Source organism: Echinops telfairi, unplaced genomic scaffold, assembly GCF_000313985.2.
Source record: "Echinops telfairi isolate 266 unplaced genomic scaffold, ASM31398v2 ScPeMD7_1;HRSCAF=3_0, whole genome shotgun sequence".
NCBI lineage: Eukaryota > Metazoa > Chordata > Mammalia > Afrosoricida > Tenrecidae > Echinops > Echinops telfairi.
The window spans coordinates 40,719,455-40,740,993 of NW_022103896.1; the positions used below are offsets into that span (position 1 = coordinate 40,719,455).

The window sequence follows — 21,539 nt, forward strand, 5'->3', positions numbered from 1 at the left end:
ATGTGCATAGGAGGTGATGGAAAAATACCATGATTTGGGTCAGGTGCGCCTTAGTCTTCAAAGTAGCATCCTTCTCGTCGATCCTTCTTAGGAACCTCCAGACCAGGTATCCCCAGTCAATGCCGATTCACAGTGACCCCACATGGATTGATCGGGCTGTGCGCCGCAGCATTATTAGACGGACTGTTCAGAAGAAAATCTCCCAGACCATCCTGTGAGGCCCCTCTGGGTGGTCTCACCACTCCAGACGTTTAGTTAGCAGCTGAGCACGTTAATTATTTTCACTCATTGGATTCGATTGTTAGACTGACAGGTCGGAGGATCAAATCCGCCCAGAGGTGCCTTAGTAGAAAGACCGGCCACTCTGCCCCTGATGAATCCCTCATTGAACAGCCAACACAGCTCAGCTCTCGGGCACCTCAGTCACCATGCAGCAAGGCAGGAGACAGAGTGGGGACACAGTCAGCTCAGTGGCCACTGGTGATTATTGATGTCTCTTCCTTCCCTGCTTCGTTGCCATGCCAGTAAACCACCTGGAAGCGTCTCTGCCTGAGTTAACCTTTGGAAACTGTTGCAGGCACAAAAAGAAAAGTGTACCGCTTTAAAATGGTGTAAATTCATTGACGTGTACTTCTTTCTCATGTCTAGATTTTAGAAATACTGATTTTCTGCGTGCTCCTGTATTTCCATAAAAGAAAGGGGATCGAGCACATTGTGATCCTTCTATCCCTGGTGGCGCTTCTAGGTAAGAACAAATTCCATTATCTTATTCTTGACTCAAGCTCTGCTGCCGTTAAAGAGGCTCGAAGGAAGATACTTGAGCCTTCTATTTCTTTCTTCAGTGTTTCCGTGCGTCAACGCTGATCTGGAGCCCAGACACTGAGCCTGAAATTAATGCAAATGATACTGTGCATGGCTGTGTCTGTAACTGGTATATGTTTGATCATTTTAAAGTATAGTAAGCAATGTTTGCAGCTTCATCATCTTTATTTGCATCCTGACAGTACAAGAGTTTTTAGTTCTGTTTTCTTTTAGTAAATAATTGAAAAATATCAGAGGAGGAACAGACTAATGAGCCAAACTGTAGCTTTTATATCAGGAATTTGCAAGGCATAATCTCTTTACATTTTTAAAACAATTTAAACTATGCTAATTGAAAGATCGCTATAAGCAGCATGCTTATATCTCATTTCTCTCACTCATTGATACCCCTTCCTTCACTTCCACCACCACCACCACCTCCTAGGTGCCTTGTAAAATTTCAAATAGTGATTCTCAGATATGACCACTAAATACAGAGATATTCATTTCTCTCTGTTTCACTTCTTTCTCTCTCTTTTCCTCTCTCCCTCTCTCTCACACGCACATACACACACCCCCCTATATGCTAATACAAAGAAATCTCTCTAATCATTGAGGAAGTTCTCTTTTTTAAAAGTTTAGCTCCCATTCTTCCGTTTCTCCTTCCCTGGCAGTAAGGACCCATCCTCTGCACATGGTCCCTAGTCCGTTTCAGGCTGAACTTGCAGCGCAGGAACTTTTTGCAGCGGAATCATTACTTAGACGGGCAAACATTTGTTGTACATGCTCAGGTAATGCTGATGCTTCAAGAGAATAGAAAAGGGGCTTTTGATTTCTAAACAATCAGGGAAAAATCTAAACAGTAGAGAGAGAAAACCTACATCAAATAGAAAGAATGACGGAGGAAGTATTGGAAAGATGAATTAAGATCATACGTATCAGTCATGATTATAAATGTAAATGAGGCAAGCGTGGTCAGGAAGTAAAGAAAGATTTTCACATTAGATTCAGCCATCTGCTAAAATAAATAAATAATAAGCTTTAAAAAAACAAACAAACTTGCTGCCATCCAGTCTATTGCACTCATAGGTGCCCCACCGGACAGGGTAGAACTCCTGCTTTGAAGACTAGAACTTTTTACGGGAGCAGAAAGCCTCATTTTTCTCCCGAGGAGCAAGTAGTGGTTTTGAACTGCTGGCCTTGCAGTTAGCACCCCGACGTGTAACCACTATGCTCCTTCTCATGCCCCCGAGTATATCTTTCCCCAGTGCCCACCTCTCCTCCCCTATATCTGCCCGGATTAACCAAACCCAGGCCGATCCACTGCCACTGAGTCCATGCCGACTCACAGCTCGGTACCAGCCAGGCGATGTGCACTCAGACAACCCGCTCAAGCAGAGGGAAACCGCCTCTGTGGGTTCTGAGACAGTCAGTCTGTATAGGCGCACAAAGCTTCATCTGGCTCCTGCTCTTAGCAGCCCTGCATAGGGTTCCCAAGATTTTGTACACCTTTAGGAACACATACAGCCTTATCTTTCTCTCTCAGAGTGGTTGGTGGTTTTGAACCACCAACTTTGAGTTAAGCAACCCTGATTAACAAGTATTTGTGCACACAAAGGGCTGTTAGCGCAGTGGGAAGCACCCGGCTCTTAGCCAAGAGGTCTGTAGTTTGAACCTGTAAGCAGGGCCTGTGGCATTCTGCTTCCAAAAAGCTTAACCTACTGCCATCAAATTGATTCTGACTCTCAGTAACTCCACGCTGTGAATAGTACCAGGACTCTCCCTAAAGATCACAGCCCTGGAAACCTCATGGGGGCGGTTCCACTGTGTCCCGTGGGATCGCTCTGAGTCAGAAGGGACTCAAAGCATGGGCTTTATTAATCCATTGGGCCCAGGGATGGAGAGAAAAGGAGAAACAGCGCCTCTCTGACTGGACAGTGTCCTGGCTGGTCATGAGATATTTTGGCCACTAACTTAGATTAAACATGGAAAAAGCAGAGGCCATGATATGACTATCTACGCCAGATTCAAGGCCCAAAACACCGCCATCAGTCTATTCCAGCTCATCACGACCCTCGAGAGTAGACAGCTTCATCTCCACCCCCCACCCCCACCCCACTCCACCCCTGAGCAGCTAGTAGGTTTGACCCTGGACCTTACAGTTAGAAACACCCACCCACCAGGGATCCCTGAAAATATTAAGTGAGGCAAGAAGTGGCAATGTACACTAATAAAGGCTGTCTCCCACAAGAACTTCACATTCTGTTACATAGTACATCACGCCTCATATGGAACAGAGAGCCTTCAGGAAATAGACAACTGAGTTAACAGAAATAAAGGGAAAGAAGAGTCTACTCTCAGCTCAATCTGTATAAAGATGGGGGACCCAAACACTTCTTTAAGCCGGTGGCTTCAATAGTAAACTCCAAATACAGAAAACAGCACCCATGCCTTCTTTCAAGTGCTTAGGTAGCATGTATGAATGCTGACTGTATAATTGGCCACAAAGAAATCCTTGATAAATAATAGAGGCCACATTCTCAAATCCCAGTGAGATAAAATCAGAAACAAGTAATGGAATAGACACCTGTAAAACCCCGCGATCTGTAAATTCTAATACTTTAAAGTACCCCGGAACAACCAGCTACAAGGTTTCATTGTCACCTGTGTATCTTAATGATTAGGAAAACATTTACAATGAAAGCCTGTCATCTGGGACGCGCTGAGAAGGAAGTGTATTCCTTTATCTAGCAGTCAAACACTCAGCTAAAGAAATTGAAACAAAGCACAGGAGAAGCCAAAAGATGGTACTAATACAGGGCAAGGCAAACCTTAATGAAGTAGGACAGCAATCGCTCAGAGAATCTATTTTTACAAGAGAGCTAATAAAAGATGGTAAAAAAGAATACAAGGAGGGAAATAAAGGCATGAAATCAGAGATGAGACAGGTATTACGTAAATTCGTGTAAACCCTTGAATAAATCAGGGTTTTAAAAAAAAGAAAATAACTACAAAGAGAATAAAGGAAATTGTTAAAAGCTGCAGCCTAAAAACAAGCCAGGTCTAGACAGCTTCTAGGATAATGTCTTTAAATCCTTAAGAAACTGATGATTCTGATACTGTTTAAACTGCTTGAGGACAAACGAGAGCAATCCTTGCTTGAACATCCTCTTCAGAGAACTGAGGCCGTCCCTGAGAAGGCCGGCACAGATGGACAGCACTGTACACGAATTGCCCCACTGAATTAGAATACTAAATAAAACATATCAAATAGACTCCCGAGTGCAGAACCATACATCATCGCCTCGTAGTCTGAATGGCACCCATTCTTTTTTCTTTGCAACATTTGCAATCTTTGGTGATTACCTGCTGTATTCTTTTAATACATTCACATCTTGCCATAAGCTTTTTTTTCCATGCCTGATTAGTCCTGAGAGGGCACTGACCAGGTCTGCTTGATTTCCATGATAGAGATTTTCCTGGAGCTGAGGATAGTGAGCACACAATATACATTTGAATTAATTAACAAGTTTGCTACTTAATTATGAGAACAAATGGATGGCTCTTTAAGAAAGAATCCGTTCCCGCCACCCATTATGTTAATGACTCAAAGGAGGAAAGGGAAATTGTGTGATGATCTGCATAGATGCTGAAAACGCATTTTTAACATCTCCACTCCTATTCAAAGACTGGAAACGAAATAGAAATACTAAGTCCGCTGTGTGTTAAAACAACCACCGCCACACACTGAAACTGGAGGCTTGAAGACTATCCCATGGTGAAAATGAGAAGCATTCTCAGAAGCGAGGGCAAGCGCCCTCTCCTCCCTGTCTGCTCTCATGAGCTGTTGGAGTCTCTTCCAGTGATGGTGCAGGGCTCTTACAAGAAACAAACTGATCCTGAAAGCTGTGGAGCAGCTTTGAAAGGGCTTTCTTGTGTTCTGATACATGGAAAAGAGCCACACGCAAAATCGAACTCACCTTCGCTGTGATGTAAAGCACTCGGGAGGCAAAACCGGAGATAGATGCAAGAAAGGTGGGCTGTTGTTGTTAGACTCGTACTCTTGTTGTTTAGAACCTTGTTGGTAGGATAAATTAGAAATAGAAGGAAGAAAGAAACAGAGATGACTGTATTTCCACACGCAAAAGAATACAGCTGAACTCATACCTTACGTAATATTTGATCAAAATAGATCGGCACCTAAGTGTAATAAGACCTAAAGCCAGAAAACCCAAGTGAGAGAAGACCGGTCATTAGAAGGCGCGCTTTCCTGTGGTGCCACCTCCTTTCTGAAGGCACAGGAGGTGGTGGGGTGGGGTGGGGGTGTCTTTCAGTTGGTGGGGAAGGTGGGAAGGCTCTAAAGTCCTTTCTGTCCTCAGCCCACTCCAATTGCCAAGGCAACATTAATAAACAAGATACTTGTGTCTCTCATACGGAGCTATCAAGGACCAGCTAAGAAGGATCTTGGCAGGCACTATGGATGAAAAACTGCGGGAAACAGAGACAGAGAGGGCTGCATTTCAACACTAAGGGTTACAGGGTGTCAGGGGGAAATAGCACCATGATAAGGCTGAATGGAATAGATATTTACTATTGAGATTTAGAAAGATGCACATGACTGGTAGTTTTCTGGAAGGCAGCTTTTACTTCAGAAGCTTAACGGTGGCCGCTGGGGCAGCAATTCCCCTAAAACTCAAACTCACTGCCATTGGGTTGATTCTAACTAGAGGAGCTCTGGTGGCATAGAAGGTTACTAGTTGGGCTGCTAACCACAAGGTCAGCAGTTCGACACCACCAGTGGCTTCTAGGGAGAAAAATAAAGCTTTCTATGCCCATAGAGAGCTACCATCTTGGAAACCCACAGGAACAGCTCTACCTCGTCCTATAAGGTCACCTTGGGTTCTTTAGGTGATACTGCTAAGGAAATTGGCAGAGTGACACGGACGTAACCAGAACTTTCCATACAAAGATCATCACAGCTTCCTCTTTACTAGTTTAAAAAACTGCATACAATCGAAGTAACCCAAAGCAGAGGCTTGTGAAAATAAACCATGAATTCATACAAATGCCAATAAAAGGCATGCTTAAGAAGAAGACATAGTAGCATCGGAAATCAATAAAGGCAGTAGTAAGTAGTACATATACACAGCATGACTCACGTGTTATGGTATAAAAAATTCTTAAAAAGAAAGATAACCAAAATATTAAGAGAGGCTTGATGTTAAGGGCTGAGATTATAAGTCATTTAAAACTATCCCCATGTTTTTCTGACTCTTCTAACTTTTCTTATGAAGCCACTTACATTTTCATCTTTTAAAGTGATTTAAGAGATGATGAATAATCCAACTACTTATCCATTGACCACTGATAGATAGCATCTCGATGTAGTTTCACCTACCCTATTTTTCTGGGTAGACCTATATAGTTATTATTTTTAAAATCTCCAACATTGGAATGATAACTCCATAGGCGATTTCACATTTCCATCCATTTTCATTAATCCCACTTCAACCCTCCCCCCCGCAAAAAAAAGTTTGTAGTACTCTACATCAACCTAGAAATAATTCAAAAAAATCAGTAATAGTACATCAGCTGGCAACTGTATATGCTTTGAAAAGCCAATGATTGGCTATAGCAATTGATAGCTTTTTCACTATCTAATCATGAATTTTTTTCATCCGTTTTTGTATTGTGGTTAAGTGTAACCTAACTTCAGATGGTGGTGGAATCAGATGGCCTTTAAGGTCCTTTGTGATTCTGAGGTTCTGACTCTAAAGGAATGACATGTCTGATTCCTGCTTCCTCCTCATTCTTGCTTTGGGAGAGCTGAGTGTACAGACTACCAGGCCATAGCACAGGGCTCCAATACCAGGCAGTGTTTGGGAGAAGAGGAAGGACCACAACTGACCTGACAAATGTAAACCATCCAGTGACACACAGATCCCCATAGATATTTGAAATTCCTACGTCAGCCAACATACAGCTATTGTCAGTAGGAAATGTGCGACCAGATCCAGTCGAAAGGCATTTTCAGATGGAGAGGGTGCTGGCTAAGAAAGAGCTCTTCGTTCCTTTGAGAGCTGAGGATTTGTCACCTGAGCTCTGTGAATGATGACTTTGATTGTAAAGAAAATGCCCAAGTTGGAAGTTTGCCCCAGCCTCTTTCCCAAAGCTAGGAGGGATAACGCCAAGATGTGTTACGATCAAGTCGGTTCACAGCAACAAAGGGAGGATGCCTGTTTCATATTTATTACCTTGGACTTAAGATTTGATTTCATCTTATTTTTAACTTTCTGTGGGTTTCAGCTACATGTTGGAATGATATGCACCAGTAACTTCAAGGGCCCTGTTAGAGAGCAGGCAGCCCCGTCTTCCTTCTACCAAAACCGAGTTGCTTGCGTTCACACCGACAGACCCGTATCTAGTCCCTTTTCCTGAAGTGTTGCTTGAACGTATGGGAAATACTTGCTCTTGGGGGAATAGGTTCCTCCTTCTTTCATATAGAAACCCCATCACTCATGTAAATTCTATGCTTCTGTGGTTGACTCGGAGAAATGCATATTCAGCTCTGGCCCTGTTCCCCATCAGTGTGTTTGTCCGAAAATATTTTAAATGATACTTGTAGGCACCTCTCACAAAAATAGGGGGCTCAGACATAGACTTAGCACAACTCTTCATAAACGGGGCTGGGAGATGGATTTTCACTTTCCACCCTTCTCATTTTTCCGTGGAGCTGAATAGCTACTTTCCCATGAATGACACCCGGGACGATCCGGCTTTTCCTCTCTCTTCCCTTCATTGTGGTCACCTCTCTCATCTCTTAGTAATTATAACCTCAAGCCGCATCTTCCCGGCAGCTAGCAGCGGAAAATCAGCATCTGGCTCCCGAGCTAAAAGAGCAGGTCTCTAGAGAACTGAGGGGCCCCGCACAGCTTGGCCAAAGGGCTCTGCCACTTGGTGAGTGCCATGCTGCCCAGCACAGGGCCCCCCTTGAAGCTCAAGAGGTGGATTGACTCCACCGTGTTTCCTTAAGGTGCTGATTTATAATTCCATCCCAAATATGTATTTTATTTGTGGTCCTGTTGTGTGTGTTCTGTTTATCTCTGGTCTTTTTCAGCGTCGTTGACGGTGATTTCAGTAAGGGCGGTCGCCAGCATGATCACATTCTCTGTGACGGATAACACGCAGCTCACTTATCCCATCTTCTATATCATGTGCATCGTCATGATAGCATCTTGTGTTTTCCAAGTCAAGTAAGTGAGCGCCGTGCAGTCTCACTGACCCTTCCGTCTCCCGGCACAGCTCCGAGCACTCATCTTCATTGGCTTCAGACGATCATGGCAGTGAGCTCCAACTGATTTCTTCAGGGTGAAGGGCCCTCCGCTTCCCCTGGGCCAGCGTGCCTGGCTCTGCCCTTCGCGTCCAATAATATGCTTTTACTGACCATCGCCTTCGTGTCTTGCGAGTTCTCGAGTGCCGCAATCCAGCTAAGTGCTCTTTGATACTTTCCTGATGCTCTTCTGCTTGTAATTAATATCCATCGTACACAGGTTGTCATTAGCAATAAATCAAAGGGGCAGGTCTGCATCCAGGGTTTCATTCTAAATATAGGCAACGCATGAACCCTTCACCTTCGTTGCTGAGCTCAAGCTCATTAACTGGCCAGAGATGGACAAAACCAGACGTTTGGCCGGGAGGGAAATCCTTTCTCCAGCACTTTGCATCCTGGGCCAGAATTTTCTTTGAACCCCTGGGACCGCAGAGTGATTGTTTTATGTTTCTCTTGGGGCCTAATAGTTGTGACATGGTACATTGTTGGCTTCTTGCTCTTCTCTCCCCGCCTACCCCCTGCATCTGCACTTCCCTTCCATTTCACGTTGTCACCATGCCTGGGCCTGCTGGGCTCTCCAGAGTCGAACTGAAAGCTTCCTGTTCACCCCGAAATGCTGTGCCAAACGCATCACCCCAGTGCCAGCAGGGGCGACAGAGATCCAGTCAAGTCTAGCTATTATGGGATGGACATAGGTCCTAGTGCAAGGTCTATGGCAAGTTACTGGGAAAACCCAATGTTTTGTCCCTGTTTTGCCGACCGTCCCCATAGAAAACGGAGTGTTACTAATTCTTGAATCCTAGTGTGCTGCTCTGGTTTCCTCTGAATTCATCAGCACTGCCGCAGGCTCTAGAGATGAGCATCATTAGCTTTATTCTACGCTCCAGCAGTTTACAAAGTGGATAGGACGGCAGGGAGAGTCCACTTCCGTTACCCTGCATCCTTCACTCACACTGTAGTGCTGCGGTTCTCAACCCTGACCTAAGGAGGCATATTTTTACACATATGTGTGTGTACATATATATGTACATTCATGACTATAAACATATATAGATATGTACACACTCATGTACCAGGGGCCTTCCAAAAGTTCACGGGGATGGAATTAATAGATGGTGGAATTTTCCCATGAGCTCTTTGAAGCCCCTTGTACATATATATACATACACAGGAGTACATGCGTGTACACGTGTGCATGCACACACACATCTATACATGGCTGGGACCACAATTTTTTTTTCCAATTGCCTAACTATTAGTGCTCTTTTAAAGCTCTCAGGTGATGTCAGGGCAATTTACTGTTTTAGCAAAAGAAAGGTCTAGTCCCCCCCAGGGACAGAGCAGTTGTGGGAAGCTGGACTCGTGTTGGTGGTCGAAGTAAGTGAGAAGCTGTGCTGGCCACATGTGCTCTGCAGCTGGAGCGCTGCCGAGCCTTGCTTTTGAAACGTTCAGCATTCCTTTGCTTCTCCATCTTCCTTCTTGGCACGTGGCATGTCAGTGGAGAGCTTCGCTGTTCCCCAGATGTGATGCTTAGCAGATCCTCGGGTCTATCCTAATGAATCAGCCTCGGTGCGATGCTGGTCCAGCAGCTTGAATCACTTCCAACTCAAACTTCTGTGGCCTCGGAAGATGATTAATTGCTTTTCATTGTTACTGTTGTTGCTTTAAACAGACCATAAAACCTGACATCTGATCTCATACATCAGATGCATGTAAGCTATGACTGCTGATTGGAAATGCCCTTTTCCTGCACTTCCTGCTCCTTTGTAGTTGGAGCTAAAGAACATGCATTTCTTGAAGTCCTTGTGAACTTCTTGCCGAGCGAGCGTCTCTACAGCCTGAGTGATTCAGTAAGTGCCTTCTGCTTTAGGTTCCTCAGTCAAGCCACGAAACTCCACGACACAGCCACGGTGGTGCCAGTGAACCACGTTTTCTTTACAACCAGTGCCATTATCGCAGGTAAGCTTTGGCTATCCTGATTCCAGCCCCACACAAACGCAAGTCAAGAACGCCACCAGGTTATAAGGAATGTTGCCCTATGTCACCACGCTTCCATCCAGCGCCTTGGTTTCCCACACAGCATCCCCTGGGAGAGGTTATTCTACTTTGAGGGTTACACCCTAGCGCTCACCGCTCCCCCTCCACCCCCCCACCACACACACACAGCTTGCTCCCATTTTGGATCACACTAATTATTTGAAGAGTCCTAGTTATTAGAAAGTGTTTTCATAAGAAAATATGAAATTGGAGCTAAAATTAGCTTCCCTGTAAATTCAAGACACTCATCTTGGTTCTGTTTTTTGGACTCTCCCCTTGCCAGCCCTGCTGATAATCAAAGCAGCGATAACGGGCCTCTTGAGGCTTGTCTCTGAACCACACCGCCCCGGTCCCATTATCTCTCGCTGCGTGTCCCTCAGCTGGAGTGGAGAATGGAGCCCCAAAATAACTCAGTGTTCCAGTGAAGGCCAGACAAGAGGACAGAAACCCTCACCTGCCCTGTTCGGCCTCGACTCCCTATTCTATGACACACAGGGCGGGTTGGAACCAAAAGTGTACATTGGGAACCTGCTCAGCACCACATTCGCTGTAAATGGATCCCTCCTCCACGTGGGGTGGGTGTCTCCCAGCTTGTGGGATCATTTGCTGTGTTCACTACCTTCTTGTCTTAAGAGTTCATTTCTCAATGCAAGATTTTTTTGGGGTGGGGGAGGGGTGCAATTAGGAATTATCTGTTTCCTAATTGGCACATTTTTTTAAATCGCATGGCAAGCGGTGTGACCGCCAGCGAGCAGGTTTTCAAAATAATTAGTACATTTTCTGTTTCCCACCGTTGAACTTGACATTATAGTGTAAGACATCCAGTTTCTCCTAGCATTGTGGGCTTGGGGCTGAAAGAAGAGAGGGAACGATGGGGAATGTATGCGCCCAGGAGCTACGAGGCAAGGAAAGGACCCAAGCCACCAAGTGTACGGATCACAGGTCGAGAACGTCGTTCCAGTGAGGGAGGCCTTTTCTCAGGAGACCTGCAGGCCGGGAGGCCAGGACTCAGCACACCAAGGAAGGAAGGAGCCAAGGGACTGAGGCATGCTAAGAGCTCACGGTTCACCTGACGCTCCCGGAGAAGGATGTAGGTGAAGCTCTCCTCCCTGCCTCCAGCCCGAAGCACGGTCTAAATTAAAATGATAGGGCAGTGACGCGACACTATGCACTTATCAAAACCCATCGGTCTGTGCGGTATGCACGTGGCTGACAGTGAAGAGGCCTTGTAGCACTTGCTGATGAAGACCCAAGACTGCAGCCTTCGGGATGGATTACAACTCAATGTAAAGAGGATCAAACCCTTCACGGCAGCATGATCAATGGAGAAAAGGTTGAAGTTGTCGAGGATTTCATCTAGCTTGGATCCACAGTCAATGTTCCGGAAACAACAAGCAAAAAAACAAAAAAAAAAACGCCCCTGGCTAAATCTGCTGCACGAGACCTTCTTAGGGTATTGAAAATCAAGGTTGTTGCTTTGAGGACGAAGGTGCACCTGACTCAAGTCGTGGTGTTTTCAATTGCCTCCTATGCAAGTGAAAGTTGGGAATTGAATAAAGAAGAAGAATCGATGCGTGTGAGTCGTGGGGCTGGAGAAGAACATTGAAAGTACCATGGACTGCTAAAAGGACAACCCGATCTGTCTTGAAAGAAGGGCAGCCAGAGTGCTCCTCGGAGGAAGGCTAGCAAGGCAAAGTCTTACATACTGTAGACTCAGCGCCAGGAGAGATCAGTCCCTGGAGAAGGATGTCATGCTTGGTGAAGTGGAGGGGCAGCAAGAAAAAAAAAGAGGATGGCCCTAAAGGAGGTGAATTGACCCTGTGGCAGCCACCATGGGCTCAAGCACAGACGATGCTCAGGACGGCACAGGACCCTGGAGTGTTTCCTTCTGCTGTGCAGAGGGTCACAACGGGTCAGACGGACTCAATGGCCCCTGACAACAACAACATAGGACCATGTAAATAAAAAGTGAGCCCTAAGGTGAACGATGGACTTGTCCCTCACAGTGATGGGCTATATGGATTAATCAGTTATAACAAATATTCCCCAGGAAGTTAAGAGGCGAATACTAGGAGAAACAGCATGCAGGAAAGGGGGGCGAGGGGGGTTGAGAGCGCTGAATTTCTTGCTTAATTGCTCTGTAGACCTAAAACTGCTCTGAAAAATGAAGTCAATTATTTCTTCAAATGAGATGCCGGTATTTCTGCCCGTTCATTTACTAAAGTTCTTTTGACTAGGCTGCCAGTGATAACAAGAGAGGCGTATCACAGACACTCTCGGGGGAAACAGGATACCACCCTCCTAAAACCGAGCTGCACCGTTTTGGCTACAAGCCCTAAATGTGTTTCTACTGTTTGCTAAGTCCGAGGGAGCAGGACCATAGTCCGGTGGGGCACCAAGGTCAACGAGCATAAGAACGTTAACTCACAAAGACCATGTTCTGCATCCTGCTTTGGTGAGTTCACAGCGAATGTCTTCAAGGCTCCTGAGCAGACATCCGTGTAGTCTTGGTCTCTCCCCGTGCAGAGGGGGAGAAAAATGATGAAAATCAAAAGACACAAGGAAACCATGAGCGCGGTGCAGCACTGCAACGTGCAAACCTCAGGCTCCACAACCCTGAGACCAGAAGCCCTCGATGGTGCCTGGCCAGCTACCAACTGCCCTGAAAAGGATCGCATTAGGAGCTCCTGGATAGTGGGAAGAAACTGGTGGGACAGAATTGAACATCAGGAAAGACATGAGGCTTACAGGTCAGACAGAGACTTGTGGGCCCCTAAGGCTACAGCCCTTAGGCTCCCTGTGGCTCTGGAACAACTCACCCGTGCTAGAATCATCAACCATTTGAGCCCAAAAGGGAAGCATTTCCCCAAGGACAAAGTTCCAAGGGTAAGAAAGAAGGAGAGATGGAAACAGGGAACATAGGGAGGAAGTAGGATAAACAATGATACATGGAAGGGATTGAAATAGATGAACTGAAACAAAATGTATATGCGTTGTTGAATGTAAAGCTACTGGTCTGCTCTGTATAACTTTGCCCAATTCACAAAGAAAAGGTTTTTTGTCTTGTTTTTTGAAGTTTCTCCTCTGAAACAAAAAGTCCACTTCTAGAAACCTATCATGACAACAGCAGCAACAACAAATCCTAAAATACCGGTGTGAGGGGGCAGGGTGTGGGAGTATGTCCAAAGAAGTTCAATGTCGCCTTACTATAGCACAATATAAAAAGAAGTTCAATGTAATTTTACTATAGCAAAATATAAAGACATAAAAGCAATTTAAAGTGCTCTTTAGAGAAATTAATATTGTGGTGCCTCAGCAAGTAGAATAACATGAAAACATTAAAATGATGATTGCAAGATGTGCATAATCACATGAAAAGATATTTCAGAAACATCGTCATGCACATCAGACATGCCTTCTAATAAGAACTTTATTCAGCCGCTAAGGAGCTCCTGGAGGGCAGGACTCTGCCCTGTCGTCGGTGGCATCTCCGGCACCTAGAAGAGCGGCTGGCACATAGAAGATTGGCACTGAATATTTGTGGGCTGTTTGGCAAGGTTAATACCACACACACAAAGTTAACTCCGGGGAATATGTAAGTTATCCACACTCACGGAGGCAGCAGTCAGGAAATCCAACGACGTGTTGGATTGGGAGAATCTGCTGCACGAGACCTCGTCAACAAGTGGGGAAGAGCAAGGAGGTCACTCTAGGACGAAGGACTATTTGACTCGAGACATGGAATTTTGAGTCATCTCACATGCCTGTGAAAGCTGGACGTTAAGCAAGGGAGAGCATGGAAGAATTGATGCATTTGAATTCTGTTGCTGGCAAAGAATATCGAAAGTATCACGGCCTTCCAGAACAACAGACACAGCTTCTTGGAAGAAGTACAGTCAGCATGCTCCTCAGGCTCAAGGAGGCCAAGGCTTTGGACATGCCGGGAGAGACTGGTCTCTGGGAAAGGACGTACTTGGTAAATGAAAAGGTCCACAAAGAAGAGGAAGACCCCAGGGAGATGGATCGACCCAGTGGCTGCAACAATGGGCTCAAACATAACAGTGATCGTGAGGAATGCGAAGGACCAGTGCTTCCTCCTTCTGTCCACAGGGTTGCTGTGAGTCAGAACCCCTGGTGTGGACGGCACTTACCCAAGCCCATAGGAGCCCTGGCTGTGTAGTAGGCTATGCGTTGGGCTGCTAATGGCAAGGTCGGCACTCAAAACCACTAGCTGCTCCAAGGGAGATAGGTGAGATTTTCTACTTCCGTGAAGAGGTACAGTCTCAGCAACGTCTCTATGAGTCGGAATCAACTCTTGATGGCAGTGAGCTTGTCAATGTTGTTGTTTAGCAGCAATATGTAAGATAAAACTATGTTTTTAAAGAAAATTGCTGTGAAAGCTTTAGGCCTCGAGGAACCCTTGAGACCAACGGGGAGAGGAGAAAATCCATCCTTTTTATCCTCAAAAAAGACAGGACGGAGATGGGAGCTGGTGCCAGCACTGGAAAATAGCCCTGCATTAGCCCTCCAGTTGGTTGAGTGAACCCAGGGCTTTGCTGCATAAAATGGGCATGTGGCCAAACAAATAGCACTGCCAAGTGTGGCAGTACAGGCAGATGCAGCCAAAGTCCCAGAGGCCACCCAAGCCCTCAGGTCAGACCTGCTGGCTCCTGGCCTGAAACCCTAAGTGGGAAATGGCCGTTGGAGCATGGTCTACTGACATGTCTCAGGGGGCAAATTCTGGGCCGCATAAGAAATTTCTGTTTGTAAATGTTATGTCAATTATATTAGCCCACTAGTACTTATTCTTCAGACTTATTCCTAGACCAATAGACAATATCAGGTTGAAGGGAGAAAAGATTGAGGTTGTCAAGGATTTCATTTGACTTGAATCCACAAGTCGTTGCTCAGAGAAGCAGCAGTCAAGAAATCAAACGACATGTTGCATTGGGCAAATCTGCTGCCCGAGACCCTTGAAGTGTAAAGAGCTAGAGTGTTCCCTTGAAGACGAAGGTGCTCCTGATCCAAGTTACGGTGTTTTCGATCGCCTCCTGTTCTCGGATATCTGCAAGCTGAACAATGAAGGTCGAAGACCAGCGAAGAGTGGGTTCATTTGAATGATGGTGTTGGGCAAAGAATATGAAAAGTACCACGGGCTACCAGGAGAACAAGCCAATGTGTTCTGGGGGAAGTCAAGCCAGAACGCTCCTCAGAAGCCAAGACGGCGAGACTTGGTCTCACGTCTTTTGGACCTGTTGTCAGGAGAGACCAGTCTTTAAGAAAGAACGGCATGCTCGGTAAAGTGGGGGGGTCAGCGAAGAAGAGGAAGACCCTTGGTGAGACCGATTGACGCCGTGGCTGCACCAATGGGCTCCAGCACATCGGTCGTGCTGAAGGCACGCAGGACCAGAGCATCCTCCGGGACGCCGGGCTGCTAGGAGCTGGAGCTAGCCCAACCGCACCGAGCGGCAGCAACACAGGCACTTGCGGGAGGTCCATAAACCTATTTTCTTTTCAGAACAATTTGAAAATGTAAGTATAGCATAGGAGAGGGCTTTCAAAAGGGTGTGGAAATTGAGTTTAAAAACAATCGAATTTTTCCACTACCTCTTTGAAGCCCCCTCCTACAGTTTTTAATGAAGCCACTGGCTGTGCATTTTCATGGTAATTAAATTTAGAAAATATATTAACATAAAATTTAAAACATGTACGTATTATTGTTATCCTTACGCGAGAAGTAATTGCGTCTTCTCTTCCTATTACAGGTATCATATTTTACCAGGAATTCCTGGGTGCAGCTTTTCTCACTATATTTATATATCTTTTCGGGTGAGTCAATGCCTAAGGGGTCAGACTGATGAAATTCTATTACTTTTATATAGGATTTTTGGCCTTGTACCTAAAGTAGAGAAAATTGGGAAATTACATAAGAAACATCAGTTTCCTGAACTCAAAGAAACATATTTTTCAACTTAACACCCCACACCAGTGTTAGGGCTCAGTGCCTTCAACGATGTCATTCAGGGCCTCTTTGAGAGTTCTGAAATAGTGCAGATGATTGGTTCCAGCCAAGGTTAAGATAAATCGACTGACAGTTGTAGTCATTCCATGGCCTGTTTATACCATTTCATGTCTACCCTACTCTTGTAAGCACCCTGGATTAGATAGCAAGCCAATCAAAGGACCATGAATGTCTCTAGGAACCCCCAGAACAAAAGGCCAAGACTGGGGTAGCTCCCATGCTTTGGATCTAATAACATCAAGTTGACAGCACCCCTCTCCCGTGTCAGGGTGCCCAGCTAAAAGCCTCCCTGGGGATTTGGTGAACATCTCTGCTGGTCTGACTTGCACACAGAGAGTAGAACTTTGACAGAAGATCATCAGTGTATAGATGCTTCCGTTGGTTCCAACAGGCACTCCATTAATACTTAGCTCCTCTTGAACTGATATTCAGCATGGTCATTGTTATGCAAACTGGAGCCCAGACTATTTTCATTATATGAAACCATCTATCTGAAAATTCAATTTCATAAAATATTTGGGTGAGGCCAAGCTTCTTGGGTCTGGAAACTATGACGACTCTTATGGCCAAGGACAACTAAATTTCTTAGAAAATTAAAGAATAAATTATTTTTTCACTTGTGTTGCATGCCAGTAACGAGTCTGGGCATGCATGGATAGAAAATGAGACCTTAGTGTCTGCCCAAAGGGCTTAGAGCCTGGAGTAGCCTCCAGATGGTAAAAACCTGGGGCAGAGATTTCTTGGAAGCTGCCCAAGCCTTGGTTCTGGGTGCAAGTATGATTGGCTCTAGTAATTAAAACAAATTCTAGGCAGCTTACCATGAGAAACAGGATGGACAGACCCAACGGAATGTATGTCATCATGTAGATTGTGGAGCTCAGTGATTTCAGACCATGAGCCTTGTCAGTGTTCTCGTGCTCATTGTTCATTCTGTCCTTACAGGTGTTTTCTGTCGTTCCTTGGAGTGTGGTTGGTCACAAGAAATCGAGAAAAGGAACATCCACAACAGTCTTACATTGACATTGGAAATATTCCCGGTAAAATTGCATACCCTTTCATTTGTAATAGAAAATTTGACCCTTACAAATGAATAACTGCTGGTGCGATTCGGGGGTACTAAATCAATAGACAGCATCCTTTTTAATCCTCAAAAAATTTTCATCTAAGGATGAAACCACAGGTGCTGTTGTAAGTGCAAGTGTTCGTAGTCATTTATTGACTGTTGGCTTTGTTGATTCGGTTGACTTTGAGAGTTTTCTCTTGGATTTCTCTAAATTGGGAAAGGTAGGAAGAGAGAGTAGGATGACTCCCAGCAGCATCTGCCTCCAGCCTCCAGGAAGGAGAGCTTTGAAGGAGCATCTGTGGAGAAAAGACTATCATTCCTGGCAAGACCGAGGTGGCTTGTGGACTGAGGTGCCAAGCATGATGGAAATAACTCACTGCAGCCATGAGACAAGAAGCAAAGTCCAAGACAGAGGAAACACTCTGCTGTGCCCTCACCCCTTGCTCCCGGTCCTCCTCCAACGATCTCTAGCTTTGCTGGAGACTCAAACGGACCCATGGGTGTCCAAATGGGAGTGGAGATGTTCTCTTCCACCCTTCTCTACGGAGTGTGGCCTGGAAGCCAGGAACAGGAACCCCTACTCCTACTGCTGAGAAAATAATACCTCTATGAAACGAGCTCTGTGTTCTCATTTGCGCCATCTTATCAATCACGCAGTCGATGTGCAAACTAGCATTTCCAACCATGGTTTGCCTTGCTGAGGGCTTGTTCAAGATAGTTCGGGAGCCTTTGGTAAAAAAATAAAGTTTACTTAGTTTCCTTAGAAACTTTCAAAGCCGCTATCGTAGACTGTATTTCTGTGTTGGGTGTATCTGTTCAACTCGACGTAGAAAAGAAGAAAGAATACCTGAGGAGCTAAGCCTGGGGAAGGATGAAGGTCCCTGGTCTGACTGGCCCCACGGGGAACTATGGGATAGAGAAAACTAGTCTCTCCTACGGACAGCACATGATTCCTTATCCAGGCATGTCATGTTCATGGGCCTTTTCTGCTGTAGCATTTATCTCTCCGGTTTAAAGGGTGACCACGTCGTATGAAACAGGGAGACATAAAACGTAGCCTAGATGGAAGGGGAATGATTAGGACTTAATCTTCCATAAGAGCTCAAAAGATTTTTTTTTATTGATGACTTTCTCCATAGGGAAACAATCGTTGGACAAAATACAACCCGATCCAAATGGCTTCTCCTATGGGACTTTGCCTGATGGAAGCGACTCAACACGGAGCCAAAGTGGAGAGAAGAAAGAGGTCTAAAATGCCGAGAGGGACGGCTGTTGGCTTGCTACTTGATACCACCTTTCTAAAGCATTGCACATGTTCAATTTGTGTCAGCAGCTATTTTACGCTGACATGTGCTAGCAGGAGTCTCAGTCCTTTACCCCACCTCCATGTCTACAGACAAGCAGGGCCTTCCCAGCTCTGACAGCCTAATGTTTCCATGGGATGTAATTTGAGGTCTTCTCCACACCCTGGCCCTCTCCCTAGTGAGCATCCAAACGGTTAGATCTTAATTACAGCCTGGCTGCTGGGACAGGAGTGTCACACAAATATGTGCACTCGTGACTTGGCCATCGCACGCCTAGGTTGACTCTCCCGTGTGTCTCTTTTCTTGAGATACACCCCGAGTTCTACATCCTCAGTCCTGAATGAAGGGTTCTAGGACAACGTTCATGAGGTTCCCCTGGGACAGCGAGAGCTCACCTTTCTGCTCCTCACTCAGAATGGTGAGTCAGCTCCATCTTCCGAAATCCCGCCCTCCTTTCGTCTTCATCCTCCCTGGAAAATTAAGGGTTGCCTTAAAATGATAATTCGTAAGGAACCTTCTGTGATGTTGTAGACCACAACTGAAAGAAAGCCCTGGGCTGGTGGAGCTTCTAAGCTGAAAAGAGGGAAAGTTTCAAGATTTAGAACCTTTTTTCCCCTCCCAGAATAAAACTATAGAATGATAACATCTGCTTTCGCTTTTTCTAGCTATCCCAAACAAACAAAAACCAACCAAAAAAATCACTGCCATCACATCCATTCCAACTCATGCGATCCCAGGAGACAGCAGAGCACCGCTCCTTGGGGTTTCTGAAACTGTATAACTGGATGGGAGCAGACCTCTGTCTCCTGTGGGGCAGCTGGTGGATTTGAACTGCCAACCTTTTGGTTAGCAACTGAGTGCTCTCATGATTTTATCAAGTGGACCTAGGGGTTTTAACTTTTAACACAAGTCTCAGGTGTTACATATAAATTCTTAGCGATAGTCTCTCTGCATACCGTTTTTCCTCCGAGTCATTATCCCAAGCTTTATAAACTCTTTTACATGAACAGACAGTTGCGATTAGAGAACTAGGTTGCAGCATTTAAATCTGTGATCGCAAAACCCAGCCAGGGTGGCAAACCTGGGCCCAGAAAGGAAGCTCAAATACCACCGTGTGTGAGTGGTATGTCTGCTACAGTTAGATCACGTGTCTGCTAAGATACATCAGCAAACAGAATCCATGACCAGATTGGTGATTTATCACCTGCCTAATATTTACATGATGGTGGCACAAACAGCCAAGGGCTTGACTACTTGCCAAAAGATTGGCAGTTCGAACCCACCTGGAGGTGCCTCAGAAGAAAAGCCTGGAAATCCGTTCCCAAAAGATCCACACGACAACTCACAACAATATTTGAGTAGCACAGAGAGGTGCTCATTGTCACACCCAACAGCACAGAATGAACCCCGTCCTTCATGATAGTTCAAAACCTTCAGCTCGCTCTGACACATCCGTCAATTACAATCGTTCCGACCAATTATCTTCCTTGCTTTGGGTGGACTATCTAGCTCAGAGCTATTGGGACTATAGTCAGAACTGCTCTGGATCTTTGGGCCCTGCCCTTGACTGTGGGTGCACTCCTGATCAGACTGCTCAGCTCACAGAGTTCGCACCCTGGCCACAAAGTAGAGATTTTAATCCATCACCCAGGTAAGAGTAATAACCCAGAGTACCACTTCTCATCTGCCCTAGGACCAGAAGAACTATTTGGTGCCCTGCTGTCACGAGCGACCATTCTGATCAGGGTCACCGTAGACGGATCATAACAGAAAGATGTGGAGCAGAATAGAAATTCTTTAAATGTCCAGACTTAATGAGATTGGTTGAGACTAGAGACACAGATCCTCCATACACTGGGAATGGAAACTGCCCCCTGGAGTCACCTTTCAGCTCAATAACAGATTGGTCCCTAAATCAAGAATGTTGCCAGTGAGTACTGGGCACCTTTGAGAAAACAAAAATCATCTGAGACTAGCTGGACAACAATTCCCCCTAGAGCAAAAATAAAAGGGTGAGGGGTCAGGAAAACATTCCTGAAAGAAGAGGAAAATAAAATAGCAGAAGGGAATTAATGAGAATGTTAACACATCATGAAAAATATGGAACCACAAGCTTCCGCTGAGCACACAGTACGATATGACTTAATAAAATCACATCGCCAAGGCCCAGGCCTGGCTTCTGCCCTCCAAGTCACTGCGCATCCCTGGCACTGCTGAGTGCCTCCCTGATCCAGAGGCACAGTCACCTGCTCGATGGCACTGCACATTTCCTGGATTGGGACGTCATACTGGCATTTAGGAAGGTTCCGGTGAGAAATATGTCTGGTGTCTTAAACGACAGGTTTCTGGTGACTCTTTAAACTCATTTCAAACGTGGAAAGAACAAGATAGCAGGGGTTTGCGTTTATAGCGATGGCACGTGGCTTTGAGCTCTGTGCGTTTTACACAGACATCCGCATGAGGTCAGCTCCTTGGTGGTTGGCAGCATTTAGATCTATTAAGGATTTTGAGAAATGGCATGAACTTAGTGCAGCAACCCAGCAATGGTTTAGACACCCAGACAACACATGAAACACACATGGCCCTTGTCGGAGCTTGGACCAAGTAAGGTGAGCGGGAGTTTGAGTTGTCGTGACTTGTAGCATTTGGGGTTTTTTTGTTTTACTTGCACCGTGCGTGGAAACAATCAAAGCCAAAGCAGGCTTCTTGGCATTGGGAGCTGGGGACCTGGAGCCAACACTTGGCTCATCTGATTCTTTGTCTAGACCAGGGGTCTGCAAGCTTGTTCTATCAAGACCCAGAGAAGAAACATGGTCAGTTGTGTGGGCCATACAGCGTCCGTCGTAATGACTCACCCCTGCCTGCCATTGTAACTCAAAAGCAGCCGTGGACAATAGGTCACCGGATAAGCACTCTGTATTTACAAAAGCGGGTGGCCAGCCATCGCCTGCAGTGTGCCAACCCCTGGTCTAGACTCTTCAG

At 45.6% G+C, this 21,539-nt stretch overlaps 1 protein-coding gene across 1 annotated transcript in view; it reads left to right on the top strand.

Annotated features, from left to right (window-relative positions):
* Positions 1 to 19,200, top strand: part of NIPAL2 (NIPA like domain containing 2) — a 102,742-nt gene extending 83,542 nt beyond the window's left edge. The window contains exons 7-12 of the mRNA XM_004697701.2: positions 649 to 745; positions 7,919 to 8,054; positions 10,002 to 10,090; positions 15,934 to 15,997; positions 17,133 to 17,227; positions 18,393 to 19,200. Coding sequence (XP_004697758.1) covers positions 649 to 745; positions 7,919 to 8,054; positions 10,002 to 10,090; positions 15,934 to 15,997; positions 17,133 to 17,227; positions 18,393 to 18,505 — 594 coding nt within the window. The 3' untranslated portion in view covers positions 18,506 to 19,200. The remainder of the gene's footprint in view (positions 1 to 648; positions 746 to 7,918; positions 8,055 to 10,001; positions 10,091 to 15,933; positions 15,998 to 17,132; positions 17,228 to 18,392) is intronic.
* The last annotated feature ends 2,339 nt before the right edge of the window (positions 19,201 to 21,539 follow it).